This window comes from Chiloscyllium punctatum, chromosome 32, assembly GCF_047496795.1.
Source record: "Chiloscyllium punctatum isolate Juve2018m chromosome 32, sChiPun1.3, whole genome shotgun sequence".
NCBI lineage: Eukaryota > Metazoa > Chordata > Chondrichthyes > Orectolobiformes > Hemiscylliidae > Chiloscyllium > Chiloscyllium punctatum.
In genome coordinates this window covers 18,678,518-18,701,523 of record NC_092770.1, presented here as the reverse complement: position 1 = coordinate 18,701,523, position 23,006 = coordinate 18,678,518, and the positions used below count along the sequence as shown (strand labels likewise).

At 41.1% G+C, this 23,006-nt stretch overlaps 1 protein-coding gene across 1 annotated transcript; it reads left to right on the top strand.

Moving 5' to 3' along the window:
* The first annotated feature begins 1,136 nt into the window (after positions 1 to 1,136).
* Positions 1,137 to 22,217, top strand: LOC140458285 (glioma pathogenesis-related protein 1-like). Its single transcript, XM_072552688.1, has 7 exons — positions 1,137 to 1,226; positions 10,108 to 10,356; positions 17,248 to 17,363; positions 19,183 to 19,214; positions 21,867 to 21,952; positions 22,034 to 22,060; positions 22,155 to 22,217. The coding sequence occupies exons 1-7, from the start codon at positions 1,137 to 1,139 to the stop codon at positions 22,215 to 22,217; spliced, it is 663 nt and encodes a 220-aa protein (XP_072408789.1).
* Positions 22,218 to 23,006: the final 789 nt, after the last annotated feature.

The window sequence follows — 23,006 nt, the reverse complement described above, 5'->3', positions numbered from 1 at the left end:
TGGGGCATGAGTTGGGCATTAAGATGACATGGCCAGTCCATCAGAGTTGCTGTTGAATTATGGTGGTGGTTATGCTGGCAATGTTGGCCTTCTCCAAGTACACTTGTCTTCCTAGGTGATCCACAGGATTTTTTACTGGGACCTCTGGTGGTCTTGTTCCAGTGCTTTAAGTTGCCGACTGTAGATAATTCACATTTCAACTCCATATAGCAGTGTGAGAATGACAACAGCTTTGTAGACCAGAAGTTTAGTCTGGGCCTGCAGTCGTGGTCTTCAAACATCGTTCTTCTGAGTCGGGCACAGGATCCACTGGCACAGCTCAGATGATGTTATACTTCTGTATCGATGTTGGCCTTGGACACGAGAAGCATGCTGAGGTGTGGGATGTGATGTATATTTTCAAGCAGATGGTTGTTGATCCTTCCTTTTCTTCAGATTCCACCCTCCTGAAACCTTGCCCTCACACCCTGACTCTTTTACCCAGGCTACGCCACCTCCCCTCTGCTGAAATCCAACCCTCACACCCTGCCCCTTCTGCACAGACTATAACTCTGAAGAGGGTAAAAACAATGACTGCAGATGCTGAAAATCAAATACTGGATTAGTGGTGCTGGAAGAGCACAGCAGTTCAGGCAGCATCCAACGAGCAGCGAAATCAACGTTTCGGGCAAAAGCCCTTCATCAGGAATATTTTGCCCGAAACGTTGATTTCGCTGCTCGTTGGATGCTGCCTGAACTGCTGTGCTCTTCCAGCACCACTAATCCAGTATAACTCTGAAGACCCTAACTTCACACCATGTTCCTTTTACGGAGACCAAGGCCGTCTAATACCCTACTCTCTCATACCTTGCCCCATCTATACAGACCACATCCCTTCTCTGAAACTCCATCCCCTACATTCTGCCCCTTCTACCCATATTACGCCCCTCCCCCAGACCATGAACACACAAAGAGCTCCTTCCATCCAGACCCTCCGCTGAGACTGCACCCTTCAGGAGCCCCGCCCTCTCAACGAGCCCCACCCCACCCTCATCCCACCATCACTCCTGCGATTTCAGGCCATGGCGGTGGCAGTATTCTTTTTGTTACTATCACTGTTTTTCCTCTGGTCACCCGGTGACTCAGATAAATACCCTATGGACGCACAATTTGTGAAGAAATGCACGGAAGAACACAACGAGTACCGTTCCAAGGTGAAGCCTGGAGCCAGTAATATGTACTTCATGGTAAGCTTTATTACATTGGAAAAACTCCATTTAAATCACACATTTTATAAGAATGTTTGTGGGAAATACTAAAATGGAGAGGGTTAAAAATCAGAATTGAAAAATGTGGTGCTGGAAAAACACAGCAGGCCAGGCAGCATCCGAGGAACAGGAGAATCGACATTTCGGGCATAAGCCCTTCTTCAGGAATCTTCTTCCAGGGTTAAAAATCACACAACACCTGGTTATAGCTCAACAGGTTTATTTGAAAGCACTAGCTTTCGGAGTGCTGCTCCTTCTTCAGGTAGTTGTGGAGCAGGACAAAAAGATACATAAGTTATAGCAAAAGATTACAGTATCATGCAACTCAACTGATATATTGAACACACAACAATATTGTTTGTTCAATATATCATTTCAATTGTATGACACTGTAATCTTTTGCTATAAATTGCGTCTTATGGTCTACAACCACCTGATGAAGGAGCAGCGCTAAGAAAGCTAGTGCTTCCAAGTACATCTGTTGGATTATAACCTGGTGTTGCGCGATTTTTAACTTTGTCCACCCCACTCCAATACTGGCACCTCCACATCGTCAAATGGAGACGTTAGATGGGGCAAAAGTAAAGGTGGGCACGGGTGAAAAGGCGGGAACGGTCTTGGAAAAGCTGCATTAGGGAGCACATTGCGCCTGCGCAAAAACCGCCGTGCTCTCTCCAAGATGAAACTGTCAGGTCGTGTCAAGGTCACCCTCCGCCGGATGAGGCGCGGACCTTTTAGCGGTTTCAAGGCCACCCTCGGGGACGTGGATGGAAGGTTAAGCGGTTTCAAGTCTACCCTCGACCAAGAAATCGCGTGGGCGGTTTCAAGGTTGCTGTCGGTTTGGAGAAGTTCGTATTATTGCACTGGCTTCCTCTTCGCGCTTTTGAAGGACGAATAATTTTAAAAAATAAAATAAGTCTTGAAATTTAAGTGGTTTGAGATCTTTTAAAACACGTAGTAAACCCCAGAATCGTGGTGAGGAAGTTACTTGCGTTTTGAAGTGGACTCGTTGACATGGCACTTATTTTAAACATTTCAGTGCATGGTCTTTGCATAGTCCATGTTAAGGTTGGCAGTGGCTTCATTCACCGCTGTCCCACATGTTACCAATGTTAATTAGGTGTTCGAATAGCTCAGTCAGTTTGTAAGGAAAATAAAATATTTCCAGTCAAGCTGTTCAGAGATGGTATTACACACCTCAGAAGTAGGTAAGACTTGAACTCAGGCCTCTTGGATTAAAAGTAGGGATACTGTACCACCACTGCACCACAAGAGTCCTTTGGATTGTGACGCAGAACGATGCCAACAGGATGGGTTCAAATTCCACATTGGCGGAATTATCTGAGAAGAGGAACAGCATCACAGCTTGGCATGGCAACTGTTCTGTCCAGGACCGTAAGAAATTACAGAGTGTGGTCAACACAGCCCAGACAAGCATACAAACCAACCTCCCAGCCAGGGAGTATTTACACTTTTCATTGCTGTGGAAGGGCCGCCAATGTCAAAAAAGACCCTCCCACCCTGTTACACATTCTTACAACTTCTTCCATCAGGCATAAACACAGGTTCAAGAACAACATCTTGCCTGCTGTTTTTAGACTGCTGAATGGACCTCTCTAGTTTCAAATCTAATGTTGATTTTATTTTTGTGCACCTCCTGTGCAGCCTGTCTAATCATTCTCTGATCTATTTGTCCTTTGTATGTTATGAATTGCCTGTACTGTACGCAAAACAAAACTTTTCACTACTTAAGTACATGTGACAACAATAAATCAAATCATATGAAGTGCTGGAGGTCTTAAAAAACAAAGGTAGATAAATCTCTGGAACCTGACCAAGTGTATCCTCAGAAATAGTAAGGGTATGGAATGCTTTGCTTGCATTGGTAGTGGATTCGCTAAGTTTAACTACATTTAAGTCATCATTGGAGAGGCAAATGGATGTACATGGAATAGTGTAGGTGGGATGGGCTTCAGATTAGTATGACAGGGTGGCGCAACATCAAGGGCCGAAGGTCCTGTACTGCGCTGTAATGTTCTATGTTCCATGTATCCCAGGAAATTGTGGGAAGTTAGTGAAGAAATCAATGGGGCCCTAGCAGAGATATTCCTATCGTTTACGGCCATGGATGAGATGATGGAGGACTGGAGGGTGGCTAATGTGCCTTTATTTAAAGGAGAAAACTGGGAACTATAGACGTGTGAGTTTGACATCAGTGGTGGGTAAGTTGTTGAATGGCATTCTGAGGATGGATTTCCATATATTTGGAGAGGCAAGGACTGAGTAAGGATAGTCAGCATAGTTTTGTGCTTGGGAAATTATGTCTGTCAAACTTCATTGAACTTTAGAGGATGTATCCAAAAGGATTGAGGGCAAAATAGTAGACTTTGTTTACATGGACTTTAGTAAAGCAAGGTTATGGGATTCCGGATAAGTTTACCAATTGGTCACAAAGTTGGCTTGATGGTAGGAGACAGAGGTTGGTATTGGATGGTTTTATTTTGGACTGGAAGCCTGTGACCAGTAGTGTTCCACAGTGATTGGTGGTGGGTACACATTTGTTTGTAGTTTGTGTAAACGATTTGGATAGGAATTTAGGATGTGTGGTTAGTAAATTTGTGAATGACTCCAAAATTGCTGCTATAGTTGACAGTGAAAAGGATTGCCTAAGGTTATAAAGGGACTTTGATCAATTGGGCCAATGGGCTGAGGGGTGACACAGAGTTTAATTTGTTCAAAGTTTGTGAGAAGATTTGTCTAGTCCTTTGGGTTGTGGCATGTCCTCGTTCCGTTGTCTTTCCCTAGGCATCTGTTGATGAAATTGCGTGAGTATCCGTTTTTGGCGAATACATTGTATAGGTGTTCTTCTTCCTCTTTTTGCAGTTCTGGTGTACTGCAGTGTGTTGTGGCCCTTTTGAATAGTGTCTTGATGCAACTTCTTTTGTGTGTGTTGGGGTGGTTGCAACAGACAATGGAATGAGGACATGCCACAACCCAAAGGACTAGCCACACTACCATACATCAAGAGCATTTCCGAACTGACAGCCAGACTACTGCGACCACTAGGACTCATAACAGCACACAAACCAACAGCCACTCTCAGACAACAACTCACCAGAACGAAGGACCCGATACCCAGCATGAGCAAAACCAATGTGTACAAAATCCCATGCAAGGACTGCACAAAACACTACATAGGACAAACAGGAAGTCAGCTAACGATCCGCATCCATGAACACCAATTAGCTACGAAACGACACGACCAGCTATCCTTAGTAGCCACACACGCAGATGAAAAGCAACATGAATTCGACTGGGACAACACTACTATTATAGGACAGGCCAAATAGAGAACAGCCAGGGAATTCCTAGAGGCATGGCACTCATCCACAGATTCAATCAATAAGCACATCGATCTGGACCCAATATACCAACCACTGCAACAGACAGCTGGAACTGACAACTGGAAGCGATAGATTCAAACCACTACAAATGCCGGAGGAAAGATCACAGAAGCGCTTCACAGGAGGCTCCCAAGCACTGAGGATGTCACCTAGACAGGGGACAAAACGTCTGCAACACAAATTCCCAGCTCAGCGAACAGAACCACAACAAGAGTTTAATTTGGTTAAATGCAAGGTATTGTATTTTGGTAAAACAAACAAGGGCAGGATTAATACAGTTAAAGGTAGTGCCTTGGGTAGTGTTGTTGAACAGGGAAATCTAGCAGTTCAGGTACGTAGTTCTTTGATGGCTGCATAACAGATACAGAGGGTGGATGAGAAGGTGTTTAATGCATTTGTCTTCATTGCTTAGACCACTGAATATAGCAGTTGGGACATCATGTTGAGGTTGTACAGGACATTGGTGAGACCACTTTTGGAGTACTATGTAGAGTTATGGTTACCCTGTTATAGAAACAATATTACTAAATTGGAGAAGGTTTAGAAAAAATTACCAGAATGTTACCAGGACTGGAGGATTTGAATTATAAATACAGGCTGGGACATTTTTCACTGGAGTGTAGAAGGTTGAGGGGTGACCTTATAGAGGTTTATAAGGTCATGAGGGGTATAGAAAGGTAAATGGCCGATGTCTTTTCCCTAGAGTCGATGAGTTCAAAACTAAGCATAAGTACATGAAAGGAAAGGTTAAGAGGAATAAGGATCAACCACAAACAGGTGGGACTGGATTTGGGAAACTTGGTCGGCATGGACAAGTTGGTCCAAAGGGTTTGTTTCTGTATAACTGTTTGACTCTATGTGTAGTGACCCTTGGATTAAACTCACACTCGTTTCTAATGACAGAGCAGTCCTTTGGGATTATGGCAACTTTATCTTTTACTCTAATGGTTGCTCATGTTATAGGATCCCTACAGTGCAAGGACGGAGGAGGCCATTTGACTCATTGTATCTGCACCAACTCTGCAAAGAGCATTCCAACCAGACCCTGCCCTCCACCCCTATCCTATCACCCACATTTATCACGGCTAATCCACATAGTTCTGCACATCCATGAGTACTGGGGCAATTCAGCATGATTAATACACTTAACCTGCACATATTTCACTGTGGAAGGAAGCCAGAGTACCAAACCCACACAGAAAGCGTGCAAACTCCATGCGGTCACCCAATGATGGAATCAAATCAAGGTCCCTCGTGCTGTGAAGCCGTAGTCTTAACAACTCCATGTATCAGACAGAATCAGCCAAAATTGTTTAGGTTAACGTAACCTTTGAACAAGGAGAAAGTGAGGACTGCAGATGCTGGAGATCAGAGCTGAAAATGTGTTGCTGGAAAAGCGCAGCAGGTCAGGCAGCATCCAAGGAACAGGAGAATCGACGTTTCGGGCATCAGCCCTGAAGAAGGGCTGATGCCCGAAACGTCAATTCTCCTGTTCCTTGGATGCTGCCTGACCTGCTGCGCTTTTCCAGTAACCTTTGAACAAACCCAGATTTGCATGTACAGGATGGTGAGGTACTGCAAAGGTCAGTGATGTGGTGCATAAGGCATCATGTATCTATTAAATACAAGTAAAAACAGAAATTGCTGGAGGAACACAGCAGATCTGGCAACATCTGTGGACAGAAAATATAGTTAACGTCGAGTCCTTTGAAGGGTCACTGGACTCGAAACATTAACTCTGCTTTCACTGCCCAGATGCTATTAGATAGACCAGTTGAGTTTCTCCAGTAAATCTATTTTTGTTTCATATTTCCAGCAGCTGCAGTTCCTATTTGTACGTCAATTGATTACTCATTTAAATAATTAGTTTATTGCTTTTAAATTTTTTAAATGAACTTCATACACAGAATGGATAGCACAGTCAATTGCCATCTCAGAGACTTGAGGCATCGAGCTGGGGTTGCAATGTATTTTCAACACCTTTCTGAGATGGTTTGACTAGAATGAAGTTTGACCTTTCTGATTCTATGAATGATCATGAAGAAGTCTGCTGCAGAATTTGTTTTTTATCTGAGTAATGTAAATAAATTTGTGCCAACGTTAGAGAGATACATTCTGCACTGCATTCTGCATCAAAAAAATCAAAAGTGTTGAAACGTTGGGCCAATTCAATGAACTGGATGTGATGTGAATGTTGATTTTTCTTTGCTTCATTCAAAGGGCTTTTTGGTATTTGCCATCTCTGAGGGCTGTGGATGATTGAGTAAATTCAAGACAGAAGTTAATAGATATTTATTAGATTAGATTAGATTAGATTATTTACAGTGTGGAAACAGGCCCTTCGGCCCAACAAGTCCACACCGACCTGCCGAAGCGGAACCCACCCATTCCTCTACATTTATCCCTTTACCTAACACTACGGGCAATTTAACATAGCCAATTCACCTGACCTGCACATCTTTGGATTGTGGGAGGAAACCGGAGCACCCGGAGGAAACCCACGCAGACACGGGGAGAACGTGTCTGTGTGTATAGTGCAGGAAAGTGGAGTTAAGGCTAGAATCTGATCAGCTATAATCTTACAAACTGATAGATCAGATATAAAGGGCTGTTTGGATTACTCCTGTTTCTTATGCTGTTTCATTATGATCTTCACAAACATACTTTTTGTGCAGCACAATTTTAAAAAGTCCTTCCTGAGACATGAACATTTTTCTTTAACCTTATTTTTTACCCTCTTTTTACCTTATTATACATGTTGATAAATGTGATCCTTCATATAAACTAATACCAATTGATTTTGAAAATAAACCACGAACTGTAGCGATGAGCATGACCAGTTGAAACCAGCTTTGTTTGATTTTATTTATTGTAACGTGAACCTAAGTAGAGTGAAAAGCTTTGTTTATAAGCAGTATAGGCAGATCATAGTAAGTAAGGACATATACATCATTGGGTGAAAAAAAATCTTAGAGGACGTGCACTAGGCAAGTTCAATGTTGGCAAGTTCAATGTTAGCAAGATCAGCATTATTTGAAGTTAAATAGTCCATTAAGTAGTCTGGTAAGAAGGTATCCCTGAATCTGCTGGTGCGTGTGTTCAAGCTTTCTGGAAGAGGTAGTAGAAGAGCATTAACAGGGTGCTATGGGTCTTTGCTGTTGGCAGCCTTTCTGCGGCAACAAGCCATGTAAATGGAGTCTCTGGATGGAACATTAGCTTCCATGATAGTCTGGGCTGTGCACACAACCTTCTGTAGTTCCTTATGGTCATGGCAGAGCAGTTGCCATACCAGGCCATTATGCACTCAGACAGTATGCTTTCAGTGGTGCATCTGTGGATGTTGGTGAGGGTCCTTATAGACATGCTAAATCTCCTGAGCCACCTGATGAAGAAGAGGCATTGTGCCTTCTTGACCGTCACATCTATATGACAAGTCCAGGACAGTTTGTCAGTTATCGTCACTCCTATGAACCTGATTCTCCCTACCCTCAACCTCAACTCCTTTGATGTAGATGGCGGCTCATTTCCTTCTGAAGTCAATGATCAGGCCTTTAGTTTTGTCAATGTTGGGAGAGAGGTTGTTCTTATTGCACCACGTGAACAAGTCCTCTATCTCCTTTCTATATTCCATGCTCCAGTGTTGAGGGTTACTGTGGAGGATGTGCAGTTATCAATCTTCAATTATTGCAGTCTGCGTCAGAAAGCTGAGGATCCAGTTGTGAAGGACATAACTGAGACCAAGGTCTCGGAGTTTTTTGAGATCAGTCTGGAGGGGATAATGGTGTTAAAGGCAGAGCTGTAGACAATGGGCAGGAGTCTGACGTGGGTGTCCTTGTTGTCTAGATGTTCTTGGGAGGAGTGCAAGGCTAGGGAAATGTGGACGTGTTACGTCAGTAGGCAAATTGGATGGAATCGAGGAAGAAGACTAGAGTTGATGTAGGTCATGCCTGTTGAAGTACTTCATGATGATAGAGGTCAGATCCACTGCGTGGTAGTGATTAAGACATGTTTCATGTGCTTTCTTAGGTACAGGGATGATATTGGTCTTCTTGAAGCAGGTGAGGACTTTGGCTTGTAGAAGGGAGAGGTTGAAAACGTTGGTGATTACATCTGCCTGTTTGTCCACACAGGATCTAAGTGCTCATTTGGGGACTCCGTCCGGGCCTGTCGCTTTTCTTGGGTTGGCTCCCAAGAAAGACCGATCTAATGTCTGCAGTGGTGACCGTGGGCACAAGTGTGCCCGGGGCTGTTGGGACAGGTAACACCGCGCTGCTGGCATCCTGCTCGAACCAAGCATAGAAAGCATTGAAGGGAGGGATGTGTCTTTGTCTGCCATTCTGCTCTGCTTCAAGTTGTTTAGGCCTTGCCACAGGTAGCAAGAATCTGGTTGGCTTGGGCCTTCAATGTGGTCCAGTACTGCCTCTTGGCATCCCTGGTTGCTTTGCGGAGGCCATTATCTGGATCTCCTGTATGAGTCTATGTTCTCCTACTTGAATACTGCACATTTAGATTTCAGTAGTGAGTAGATTTCCTGGTTCATCCAAGGTTTCAGGTTAGGGAACACTCTGATTGACTTCTTTGGTACACAGTGCTAATGAAGTCCGTGATGGTGGTGGTGTACATGTCTAGATTTTCCATATATTTATAGGTATATCTACATACTCTATTTTGACTTTTTGTGTCTTTCAGTGTAAAAATAACAAAATTACTTTTTTTTTTCACGGTTCCTAATCTTTCACCATTAAGAAAGTGTTTCAATTTGCTGTAGATTTGAAATAGCTAACTTTGACATCCTCTCATTAACATTAAATGCCATTGGCTCACTCACCCATTTGCTCTGTCCTGCTCCTATTTCTTATCTTTCTTTCTAACTTCCTATTTCCATATACACAAAGTATTCCTTTGAATTTAGTATCAAAATTTTTGATTCCTTCATTCAAAAAGTAAGTAGATAAATATCTGAAGGGGAATATTTTGCAGGGGTATTGGGAAAAAGCAGGAAGTGGGACTGTTTGGATATCCTTTTCAAGGCACTGGCACAGGCAAGATGGGCAAAACAACCTCCTTTTAAAGTGTATGTACAGTGAAAAGCTGTGGTTCCAGTCCAAACATTTTGGAGCTCCTATTTACATTATGAAAAGTAGCTACTTGAAAGATTTCTTCCCACATGCTTTAACTTACAATTGAGTGAGATGATTAATTCTGAAAAGAACTAAGAAAAGTAGCTTAGCATTTTTTTGGTATAATTAAACTTCTTCTTCTTGTTTTCCAAATTGCTGAAATGATATATACAATACACAATGAAAAATACAAAGTAGCAGTAAATCCCAATGGCTTAATTATCACTGAGGTTTATTAGTTTTGGTTATGTGCACTGGACTGACAAAGTTATTGTAAAATTTAATGTATGAGATGAAGTAGCCTTATGGCATTGTAATTTTTTTTCACAAATCTAGAGCTGGGATGCAGGTCTGGCTAAAACTGCAAGAGCATGGAGCAAGACTTGTAGTTCTAAACATAATCCACACCTGAAGAGAAAAGGAGAAGCCCATCCAATTTTTGAAACTGTAGGAGAAAACATATATGTTATATCAGGCAACTTTACTATTAAAGATGCCGTGAAAGCATGGTATGATGAAGAAAAGTATTATAACTTTGATGACAATAAATGTAACAAGAAAAACATGTGTGAACGTTATACCCAGGTATGCGATACTTTACTTCTACTATCATCCTTGTGCAAGATATTTTCTATTATGTTGTCAAGAGAATACGCGCTTTAAACTGTAGCCTTCTATCAGTGCAGTACTGCTCCCTGGATGAGGTGAGATTCAACGAGTTGAACAGGACAATAAGAATTTCCTCCTAAGGATGCATAATTATTTTCTTTTGTCCAATAGAAACTGTTAACTGAGGTAAAAGCACACAGAATTGAGGGCAAATTACTACAACTGGGAAATTGGTTGAGTGACAGGTGACATATTGGGGTTAATAGGTATTACTCAAATTGGCAGGATGTGACTAGTGATGTCCCACAGGACCTGTGTAAAGGCCTCAATTATTCTCATTCATTATTAATAACTTGAATAATAGCATAGAAAATCACGTATACAAATTTGCTGATGACACAAAGTTAGGTGGCATTGCAAACTGTGTAGGTGAGAGCATAAAATTACAGATATTGATAGATTAGGTGAATGAGTAAAACTGTGGAGGATAGATTCCAGAGTAAGCAAGTTGGACTGAAAAAGGATAAATCAGGGTATTTTCTAGATAGTATAAAATTAAATGCAGTTGATATCCAAACAGAATTGAGAATTCCAATGCATAGATCTTCAAAATGCCACAAACAGGTGCAGTAAATAATCAAGGAGACTAATAGCATGTTGGCATGGAGTGAAATTCAGTACAGTGGAAAATTCCAAAAGGGTTGGCAGGAAATGTGTTCTGTGATGGCTACATGCTGGTCATGTTTCTGTGTCATCAGGTAGATTGTTCCTTTCATATCTAGAGGACTAGAGCACAAGGATACAGAAGTTATATAAAACCCTGACTAGACCTCACTTGGAGTACTAAGTAAACTGGGCACCACACCTTAGGAAATATATATTTAGCCTTGGATGGAGTTCAATATAGTTTTACAAGAATGATACCTGGATTTAAGAGATTAAGTTATGAGGAGATATTATATAATTTAGGTCTATTTCTTCAAAGGTTAGGGGTTGATCTAATAAAAGTCTTCAAGATAATAACAGGAAGAGATAGAATGGATAAAAATAATGGTAGACTATTTCCATTGTTTGGAGATTCTAGAACAAGGGGGCATAGCCTAAAAATTAGGGCAGACCATTTAGGAGAAATGTTATGAAGCACTATTACACAGAAAGGGTGGTCAATGTTTGGAACTCTCTTCCACAAATGGAAGTTGTTGCTGGATCAGTCAATTTTAAATCGAAGATAGATAATTTTTTGTTAAGCAAAGGTATTAATGGATATTAAGCATCAATTTATGGACTTTTTAATTTCCTTTTGCACATGCAGACTGCCCAGCACACACTGAACTTACATGAATAACACTCTTGAACAGGCATTTGATTTGAAATTCAGTTTGTGAAATTGATCTGTATGGTACTATCAATATTTGGAACATTTAAATCCACGATCCAACATATATTCGGTATTGGCATTCAACACAATTCTGATCGGGACAAAAGTGAGGACTGGAGATGCTGGAGTTCAGAGTCTAGATTAGAGTGGTGCTGGAAAAGCACAGCAGGTCAGGCAGCATCTAAGGAGCAGGAAAATCAACGTTTTGGACAAAAGCCCTTCATCAGGTACGGAGGCAAGGAGCTTCTGGGGCGGAAAGGTAAATAGGAGGGGGTGGGGCCGGGGAGAAGGTAGCAAAGAGTACATTAGGTGGATGGGGGTGGGGATGAAGGTGATAGGTCAGAGAGGAGGGTGGAGCGGATAGGTGGGAGGGAAGATTGGAAGATAGGACAGGTGATGAGGATGGTGCTGAGCTGGATGGTTGGAAGTGGGGTGAGGTGGGGGGGGGGGGGGGAAGGAAAATGAGGAAACTGGTGAAGTCACAGTTCACACCCCCAACAACTCACCCTCCCCTGCCACCGCAGGAATTGCAAAACCTGTGCCCACACCTCCCCCCCTCACCTCCATCCAAGGCCCCAAAGGAGCCTTCCACATCCATCAAAGTTTCATATGCACATCCACCAATGTCATTTATTGTATCCATTGCTCCCAATGTGGTCTCCTCTACATTGGGGAGACTGGACGCCTTCTCGCAGAGCGCTTTAAGGAACATCTACGGGACACCCGCACCAATCAACCCCACCGCCCCGTGGCCCAACATTTCAACTGCCCCTCCCACTCTGCCGAGGACATACAGGTCCTGGGCCTCCTCCACCGCTACTCTCTCACCACCCGACTCCTGGAGGAAGAATGCCTCATCTTCCACCTACTTAAACCCCAGGGCATCAATGTGGACTTCACCAGTTTCATTTCCCCTCCCTTCACCTTACCCCACTTCCAGCTCAGCACCATCCTCATGACCTGTACTACCTGCTAATCCTCCTTCCCACCTATCCGCTCCACTCTCTTCTCTGACCTATCACCTTCATCCCTAACCCCATCCACCTACTGTACTCTTGGGTACCTTCTCAGCCCCACCCCCCTCCCATTTATCTCTCCACAACGGAGGTTCCCTGCCTCCATTCCTGATGAAGGGCTTTTGCCCGAAGCGTTGATTCTCCTGCTCCTTGGATGCTGCTTGACCTGCTGTGCTATCCAGCACCACTCTCATCTACAATTCTGATCAGACCTGATGGATCTGAATTTCATTGATTCAAAACCACTTTACATTAATTGATACCTGATGAAAGAAAAAGAGCCATGTTGCTGTATGTGAAATGAATCCAACTGCCATTTTGGGGTTTTGGATAAGGTATAATCTCCATTTCACAAAATTGAATAATTATTGTTGTTAATGTCTCACTTGGACAGCATGCTAGAAGTAAAACCTTGTTATTCCCACATTCATCACAAAAGTTAAAAGGTTTTAAAGAGCCGAGTCGTGGAGTCATAGAGATGTACAGCATGGAAACAGATCCTTCGGTCCAACCCGTCCATGCTGACCAGATATTCCAACCCAATCTAGTGCCATCTGCCAGCACCTGGCCCATATCCCTCCAAACCCTTCCTATTCATATACCCATCCAAATGCCTCTTAAATGTTGCAATTGTACCAGCCTCCACCACATCCTCTGGCAGCTCATTCCATACATGTACGACCCTCTGCGTGAAAAGGTTGCCCTTTAGGTTTCTTTTATATCTTTCCCCTCTCACCCTAAACCTATGCCGTCTAGTTCTGGACTCACTGACCCCTACTTATCCTATCCATGCCCCTCATAATTTTGTAAACCTCTATAAAGTCACCCCTCAGCCTCCCACGCTCCAGGGAAAACAGCCCCAGCCTGTTCAGCCTCTCCCTATAGCTCAGATCCTCAAACCCTGGCAACATCCTTGTAAATATTTTCTGAACCCTTTCAAGTTTCACAACATCTTTCCGATAGGAAGGAGACCAGAATTGCATGCAACATTCCAACAGTGGCCTGACCAATGTCCTGTACAGCCACAACATGACCTCCCAACTCCTGTACTCAATACTCAGACCAATAAAGCATACAAAACGCTTTCTTCACTATACTATCTACCTGCGACTCCACTTTCAAGGAGCTATGAACCTGCAGTCCAAGGTCTCTTTGTTCAGCAACACTCCCTAGGACCTTACCATTAAGTGTGTAAGTCCTGCTATGATATGCTTTCCCAAAATGCAGCACCTCGCATTTATCTGAATTAAACTCCATCTGCCACTTTTCAGCCCATTGGCCCATCTGGTCAAGATCCTGTTGTAATCTGAGGTAACCCTCTTGGCTGTCCACTACACTTCCAATTTTGGTGTCATCTGCAAACTTACTAACTGTACCTCTTATGCTCGCATCTAAACTATTTATGTAAATGACAAAAAGTAGAGGGCCCAGCACCGATTCTTGTGGCATTCCACTGGTCACAGGCATCCAGTCTGAAAAACAACCCTCCACCACCACCCTCTGTCTTCTACCTTTGAGCAAGTTCTGTATCCAAATGGCTAGTTCTCCCTGTATTCCATGAGAACCTAGAACTGTCCAATTTACCTGTCTTTTGACAGCACAGGCCGGGTAACTGTACTTATTAGTAATAACTATTAACTCTTGAACAGATTCTAGCTATTGGTAAACGATTAGAAACCATCAGCATATAACCACTGTAACCTCCATATGAACTCCACCTTCACTCTCTCTCACACACATATACAGAAAGCATGGAAATTATGGGTGGAGAGAAAGATTGGATGGGAGTTCAGTGGCTTCTTTTTGTAAGGTTGCTGAGGTAATTATTTTGCTGATCAGAATGCTGCTTCTATGTCTTCCTTCTCTGGATGCTTTCACTTGTTTGTAGGAAATTACAGGGTGACTGGTTTACATTTATAAAAAGTCTCTGACTTATTTAAAAATTACAGTTTCTAATAATTGTTGAACATAAAATAGATGGATTTTCTTCTGGCTTAAAGTATTTTATTTTACTACAGAGAACAGAGGCTGCTCCTAGTCTTTTGGAGATCTGATGACTTCTCCCCCTCTTGTTAACAGCCCCAGCTTTTAAGCCACCTAAGAACCAATCACCTGGTTTTGGCAGGCAGAGGCTTTTTGTCATAAATAACTGGTCACTAGTCCACAGACCAATTAACTCAGTCTCCATTTTCACACATCTGTGACTTCAGATCTTCAGCACCTTCTGCCAGTGCTTGAACCAGCAACTATGTGAGGAGTGCTTAAGATGAGTGTTGGGTTATTTGCTTTCAAAAACCTTTGTTTATTATTTCAATCCACCATCAGAAATACACAAAAATAAATAGACACCATTTTTACACTGTTTTTAAAAATATGAATAGAGACCAATTGATTTTAACCCAATGCATAGTTAAGGGCAACAGAGTGAGAAGCAGGCACAGATTAGATGTTCAGAGTACTTCTAACAATATCATCATCTCACACACCACCAATCAATTTCCAATATGACATGGGAGGAAAATGACAAATTATGAGCCAATGAAAGGGAATATTTGAACTGTCCACGGGTGCAAGGGAGGATCTATTTGTGAGCAGTGATGGGTAGTTGATTGACATGGATCTTGTGGTTCATGAGAAGTAGTAGGTCAGGTCAGCAAGGCCCCGGACTTTTCACTTGAGGTTTGAAAGATCATTATGCTTCCTGGCTTTGCTAAGGTTTCTGCTGCATTCATTTGGTGAGCTCAGCAGGTGTAAATACAATTGAAGTTCTAATTATGTTGTAGAGTCTTATCCTTATATGTGAAGCTCCCATATGAATGGTGGACATCTCATTTGTAGTCAAGATCGGAAAAAGCAAAAATGGAGCTACTCAATTTTAACACCTTGTTCACACTGTTGCCAAATTCTGTTTTAATCACTTACTCAAAATAACTTTTTAATAGCTTAATCTTGCCCAATTCTTTTTCCTTGTATTTCTCAATCCCTTTACTTTCTGGAAAGACATTTGCGACCTTTCCTGGTAACTTGTTCCACCACACCAACATCCTTTTTAGGAAAATACACTGGCCAATTACACTCTATTTACAGCAAATTCTCTCATTTTAATTAGCATAGCCTTCATATTTTCAAAAAGTTTCCTTGATCATCCTTGTCTTTTTTTGTTTATAAATTTGACAACTTGTTCACAGAGTTGTCTCTTTTTCAAAGGGGAACGGGCATAGTTACCATAACTGAAAATTATCTTCACTGTATAAATTAGTCATAGAGTAATAGAGATGTACAGCATGGAAACAGACCCTTCGGTCCAACCCGTCCATGCCGACCAATATCCCAACCCAATCTAGTCCAACCTGCCAGCACCTGGCCCATATCCCTCCAAACCCTTTCTATTCATACACCCATCCAAATGCCCCTTAAATGTTGCAATTGTTCTAGCCTCCACCACTTCCTCTGGCAGCTCATTCCATATATAAAAGGTTGAATCTTCTGCTCTTTCCCCATGAAGGACAGCATGTTAGAAGTGAGGGGTAGAATGGCTTTCAGTAACTGTCCATCCATCCATGCCACCAGTCATCCCCAGATCAGGGCCGAAAAAGGTTCCAACCTCTCTAACACAACAGAAAGGTCACTGTATCTATCATGAATTAAGTTAATAGAAGCGCTGGAATGAAGAGAGTTTTATACGGTTATTAATTTACCACTTCAGCGTCTCATTGGGGAGCAAAGACCTTCTTATCCAGAACTTAATTCCTGTGGTCAAAATACAGCAGCAAGAATTTCCCCAACGCCAGTCTGACTGATTATTATCTTTTCGTCTCATCACTTTTGTTGCCACCTTTTAGGAGGGGGATATTCTACCCAATACATTTTCTATAATTAAGTGAATGAAACAACTATTTGTTCAAGTTGTTCAGTGACCACTGTTTTTGTTCAAAATTCGTGACTGTTATTCTTGGGCAACCAAGACTTTGACACACTATGCAGTATACTGACAGTCTCATGCATTTGTTATCTTACAGATCTTAAATACATTTAATTGTTCCTTCAAAATTTAAATTAGTAAAGAATAATTACAAAACCAAAAGTTTTCCAAACTGTTCACAGGTTTACAGAATGCATTTGATGTTATTCAGTCTGTAATGACACCGAGCAGTAGCACCTTAGCTCATGCTATGCACTAACAGATTAAAGGAAGTAGTCACAAATGCAGTTTTTCTAAAGTGTGACATTGAGTTCCCTTTCTTAACATCCTTAGCCCAGAAGAAAAATGTTTCTTTATTCAATCATCAAAATGACTGAAGACAGATAGGGGCATCAGTTGTTCCGTTTTTATTTTTAAAAAGTTAAATTGCCAGATATAAAATTTCTAAAAAGGAAAAATATTCTTTCTAATCCACTGAACTAATTCGCTTTGTGTTTAATAGATTTAATATTTGCTACAAAAATATTGAGTAATTTTTACATTTTTTCCAGCTTGTCTGGGGAGAAACTTATAAACTTGGCTGTGCAGCTAATTACTGTCCCAAAGGGATTAAAGGTTCTAAAATTGAAAAAGATGGATCAGTATTTGTGTGTAACTATTCACCCAGGTAAGTCTTCTTTAAGTTTATCATACTACCTTCATTTACATAATTAACTGACAGTCTGCTATTGGTTGAACAACTGACAGAAAACTGCTATTGGTTTAACAACTGGTCTCATGCACCATTAGAGCAATCGATTTGTTAGAAAAACTGTGGGATTTTTTGATGAAACGTTGTAAAACTCAGGTAGCAATTGAACATGTTAAGAGTAGAAAATTGCAGAATTTATAGTGGTATCACACCATAGCATCACTTGCCTTAGTCAAGTTAGATATGCTACAATCTGAATTATTTACTATTGTTTCAAAATTTGAATAAACAATATCAAGGCATTTGCTTGGAACTGCTATACTGCTGCAAATAATTAAATGTCCAAAATGTACATGAACATTGATCATAAAAATGATATTTCTGCATTTGCTAGAAAATGAAATTAATCTGTGAAAGGCAGAAATATTTGCGATTTAGGTGTTTGTTCTGTATGCTCAGTTTAATCCTATTTGTTAATTTAAGTGCATGATGTCCTGGGTACCATAGACCTAGGAAACAGGTTAAACGTTAGATATTATGATGTGTCTACCTTGCACAAAGGTTTCCCTACAGGACTGAGAACAATATTTTGCTGATGACAGGTAATCTAGGGGTAGGGAAATGTGAGAGCAGGAATTCATAATGCACTCTAGTTATTGCAGTGCCACCAGAACAGCCTAGAAAGTGTCATGTCTAATATATGACTCTCTCAATTACAGAAGGTGCTCAGTAGTTAAAATGCATTTTTTCTAAAAATGCACTTTGATCACAATATTTCTAGGAATGCATTACACAGTAGTCTAAATTTAACATGGCAATGTGTAGTAGTTCAATTTTCTTCAGTACTGTATCTCACTACACTCACATTTGCTTTCCATATCAATCCTTCTCTGATGCTTGCAGCCTCAAGAGTTTTGCGCAAGTCCCAAACATTCAGTGTGTTTATCGGGGATGTCCATAGACTATGACCTTTCCTATTTGTTTTACAATAATGTGTGCTCAGTATGCAGTCAAGAACGTGCCAGTTTGCAACACTTGATTACAGACAGCTCTTTGCAGTGGAAGACCAAGAAGCTTTTTGCAGAGACGAGAAGTGTGTTCCACCAAGTTGGTTGACTCCAACAGCAGTTTGCCTGAGTGTGAATCCTTATGAACAGCCAGTAGAATAGAGTCCTGCATTATAGTGCTACTCAGATGAACCTCAATAAAAACCACTACATCTCTTTCCAGACCATCTTTGCAAAGGCAGCTTCCAAATGGACAGACTCGACTGTCTTTTTCATACCTGCAGCTGCTCTGAGGACAATGTGCAATAGCTGAAGGATCTGATAGTGGAAGGGCCCTTCTCACCAGACAAGTTACGTCTTTACAGAGTCATAGAGTGGTACAGCACAGAAACAGACCCCTTTGCATTGGTATTCCCGAAGGAGAAAGACATGGTGGATGGTGAGACTCGGAGGAAATTTTGGGGCATGTCAATATAAAAAAAAGAGGTGTGTGTTTTGAAAAGCATTTGGATAGTCAAGTCCCCAGGACCTGATAGAATCTATCCAAGAATGTTGAGAGAGGCATGTGAGGGAATTCCTGGGATGTTGTGTGAAATCTTTGTATCCACTTTAGTCATTCTATATGACCTATCCGTTTGGACAACCTTCTTTCTATCAGTTTTACTATTGTGGAAAGGAAGCCACTTAAGACCTGCACCAGAAATACAAAGCTACATGCTAAGACAATGTACATTGATTTTACAGAGCTGTTTGTGTAAGCATCACAATAAATTGTTTTATATTGTCAGACAGCAAGCTCAAGTATTAGGAATCGTTACTGGTAAGGTCTGGCATGAACCATGTCCTGAGTAGCAATATTCAAGTATCTGCAATAATTTCAAAGGGTATTCTTGCCAATCTTTACAAGTCCATGTCTGTGCCCTTCTATTCAGGGTTCCAGGCAGCCCATAGTAATGAAATGGACTTTGTGATAGTGACAGATCTGTGTCCCTTTGTATCTGTGAATGTGATTTAAACTATCCCTCCTCAGTTGCTCACTCTATATGTAGCCTTTGTTTATTGACCTTCTACAGGTTTACAAAATTATGAGGGGCATGGATAGGATAAATAGACAAAGTCTTTTCCCTGGGGTCGGGGAGTCCAGAACTAGAGGGCATAGGTTTAGGGTGAGAGGGGAAAGATGTAAATTCTTCTAATTTCTCTCCTCTTTTGTCCAGCTATATGAAACTGTTCTAGTTTGGTTCTGTTCATATATATGCCTGAAGAAGAATCATTTTACAATGGTTTCCCCTTCTAATGCCCGCACTCTGGAATCCCCCAATCCTTGCACTCTTTATATTTCTCAGCAACATGCTACCTCTCAGATATTCCACCCAAAAATATATCCTTTAGTTCAGTATTGTCATTACAGCATAGAAAGATGTCAAGAGTGTGGTGCTGGAAGTGCACAGCAGGTCAGGCAGCATCCAAGGAGCAGGAGAATCAACGTCGATCTCCAGCTCCTTGGATGCTGCCTGACCTGTGCACCTCCAGCACCACACTCTTGACTCTGTTCTCCAGCATTTGCAGTCCTCACTTTCTTCCAGCATAGAAGGATGCCATTCAGCTGATGCTGATTCTTTAGAGAGCAATCCAATCATTCCCATGCCTTTGTTCTATCCCTGAAACTTTCTCTTTACAAATTACCCCACGTCTGTATCCCCTGATCACCAATCCTCCTGCCAGTTAAAGCAGTTTCCATATATTCATCCAATTTGCCTTTGCACAAAAAAGCAGAGACTTGAACATTGCCCTTCAAGGTGGTAAAGGTTGTTAACACTCTTGAAACCTGCAGCTTCTACCACGTAGAAGGACAAGAGTAGATGTATGGCAGCACCATCGTTAGTATTTGTTTGCTATAATAATGTATCAGAGTGTGAAAATTTTCTGAGCTTAGTTTTGTAGGCTTACTCCTGTTTCTAATTTCTCCCTTCCTACTTTACCACAAAGTAAATGAGCATTAAGTATTCAGCATAATTGTAAACTCCTTATAAATACTATTGATTTTGGAAGATTAGCGTAATATTTTTATTATGGTTTTCACTCTAATTAAACGCCGTTCTCTGTTTTCATTATCAGTATTGTTTTTGATATTACCACTCAAAGCCAAAAGTATCCCCAAGTCCTATTGATTACTTTAAGTTCAAACAATTGGAATTTTAATTTTCTGTAATCAAAGTGTACAAATTAATTGAAGTAGAGGCAGTAGTATGCATAAAGTGATTACAGGAAATTGGAGGCCGTAATCACATGATCTTATTAAACCTCAATAAGATTATGGCTGATCTATCTCAACTATGATTTTCCACCCTATGCCTATATCATACAGTCATAGAGTCATAGAGATGTTCAGCATGGAAACAGACCCTTCGGTCCAACCCATCCATGCTGACCAGATATCCCAACCCAACTAGTCCCACCTGCCAGCACCTGGCCCATATCCCTCCAAACCCTTCCTATTCATATACACATCCAAATGCCTCTTAAATGTTGCAATTGTACCAGCCTCTACCACATCCTCTGGTAGCTCATTCCATACACGTACCACCCTCTGCGTGAAAAAGTTGCCCCTTAGGTCTCTTTTACATCTTTCCCCTCTCACCCTAAACCTATGCCCTCTAGTTCTGGACTCCCCGACCCCAGGGAAAAGACTTTGTCTATTTATCCTATCCATGCCCCTCATAATTTTATAAACCTGTAGAAGGTCAACCATCAGCCTCCGACACTCCAGGGAAAACAGCCCCAGCCTGTTCAGCCTCTCCCGGTAGCTCAAATCCTCCAAACCTGGCAACATCCTTGTAAATCTTTTCTGAACCCTTTCAAGTTTCACAACATCTTTCCGATAGGAAGGAGACCAGAACTGCATGCAATATTCCAACAGTGGCCTGACCAATGTCCGGTACAGCCGCAACATGACCTCCCAACTCCTATACTCAATACTCTGACCAATAAAGGAAAGCATACCAAACACCTTCTTCACTATCCTATCTACCTGCGACTGCACTTTCAAGGAGCTATGAACCTGCACTCCAAGGTCTCTTTGTTCAGCAAAACTCCCAAGGACCTTACCATTAAGCGTATAAGTCCTGCTAAGATTTGCTTTCCCAAAATGCAGGACCTCACATTTATCTGAATTAAATTGCCTTCAAGTTGCTAAGTTTCTTCCGTAGTGTCTGGGGCAGGCTTCTTTGTGCTACTGACCTTCTGCTCATAACTTTCATGTTTGTTTATCACAAACATTTTTTCATGCACTATACAATGACTAGGCAAATGAAGTTTAGCTTCTTTTAAGCATTTATGATGTTTCAAGTTTATGTTAACTTCTTTTGGGAGTGACAAGCAAGATACCTCCAATATACTGTCTTGTGTAGCTTGTTTTAATATTACTTGTTTAAAGTAAAATTCAGGACCACAAACACAATTTTCTTTGCAGTGGAAATCGTGAAGGACAGCCACCGTACAGTAAAGGAGCACCTTGTACAGCTTGTGGTTCGGATTTTTGTAGGGAAAACTTATGCAGTAAGTCAATTAATAAATTGTTTTAACCTTTGTTATCAATTTATCAGCTCATTTTTGACTTATACTTTTTTCTCTTATTAGGTGAACCGGATCGTGAAGGAATTTCCCGTATGTTTTCAATATTAATACTAATATTCTACTTATGTAATATTAGCAACATTATTGCATATCAGTTACATATTTTTCCTTTGCTTTCTGACAGAATACCCTGAATGGAATCCAGACTTTGGGTCAGCCTCCATTTTATTGTCAAACTGCCTTCTGACATTTATGTCTATTACCTTAACACATATTCTATGCTGATAACTCCGCAGATATATCCTATGTATTTCTGGCACTTTTTTGTTTTCTTCTGTTTCAGTCAGGCAGGTGGGAGGTACCAAGAAACTGAATTCTCTCCCATCAGTGCTGCTTCATGATTGTCATGCATTTACTGACTGGTCAGATACCTTGTATCACCTTCCATTGTTATTGAAATCCCACTATTGTAAAGTCTTAATATTTACTTAGTAAGCCAAATATATTTAAATGAGGTTCCATATCTATAGGATTCAAATTTGTGACATCCATGTGTTTATCAGCTTCCACAAAAAAGTTATCTTAATTCTAAAACAAAGACAGAAATTGCTGGAGAGTGGTTTTTTTGTTTTATTTTAAATCTTGATTGTTGAAATTTTAACTTTCTAACATAAGCAATAGTCTCATTTGTATTATTTCTGTTACAACGGGGCCTATTATTTTGAATAATATGCCAATTAGAAATAAAATGCTGTCTTTTAGTACAGGTAGTGGCTTTTAACAGAGTAAAAAGGTGGTCATAAAGGTAATTTTTAAAAAATGAGCATATTGATTACATTTGTGCCGATATCAAATGCTCTGTTAAAATAGCACATAGGCTTTTTGTATAAAAGTCAAATGAATGGAAACAATGTTGTATTACAAGTCATCAATATGCAGCAGGCAATGCACATGTAAGTATAGAATGTTTCTTGTTTTCATTCAACTCTATGCTAAGGAGAAGAACTAAATCAATTGGTTATTGCTACTACTAAAA

What these genes read in the sequence shown, in the direction of transcription:
- LOC140458285 (XM_072552688.1), top strand. Translation starts at nt 1,137, where the DNA reads ATGGACGCACAATTTGTGAAGAAATGCACGGAAGAACACAACGAGTAC. An exon ending in AGTATTAGGAATCGTTACTG is followed by an intron (nt 19,215 to 21,866) that starts GTAAGGTCTGGC and finishes TTTTCTTTGCAG; the next exon opens with TGGAAATCGTGAAGGACAGC. An exon ending in TTGTAGGGAAAACTTATGCA is followed by an intron (nt 21,953 to 22,033) that starts GTAAGTCAATTA and finishes TTCTCTTATTAG; the next exon opens with GTGAACCGGATCGTGAAGGA.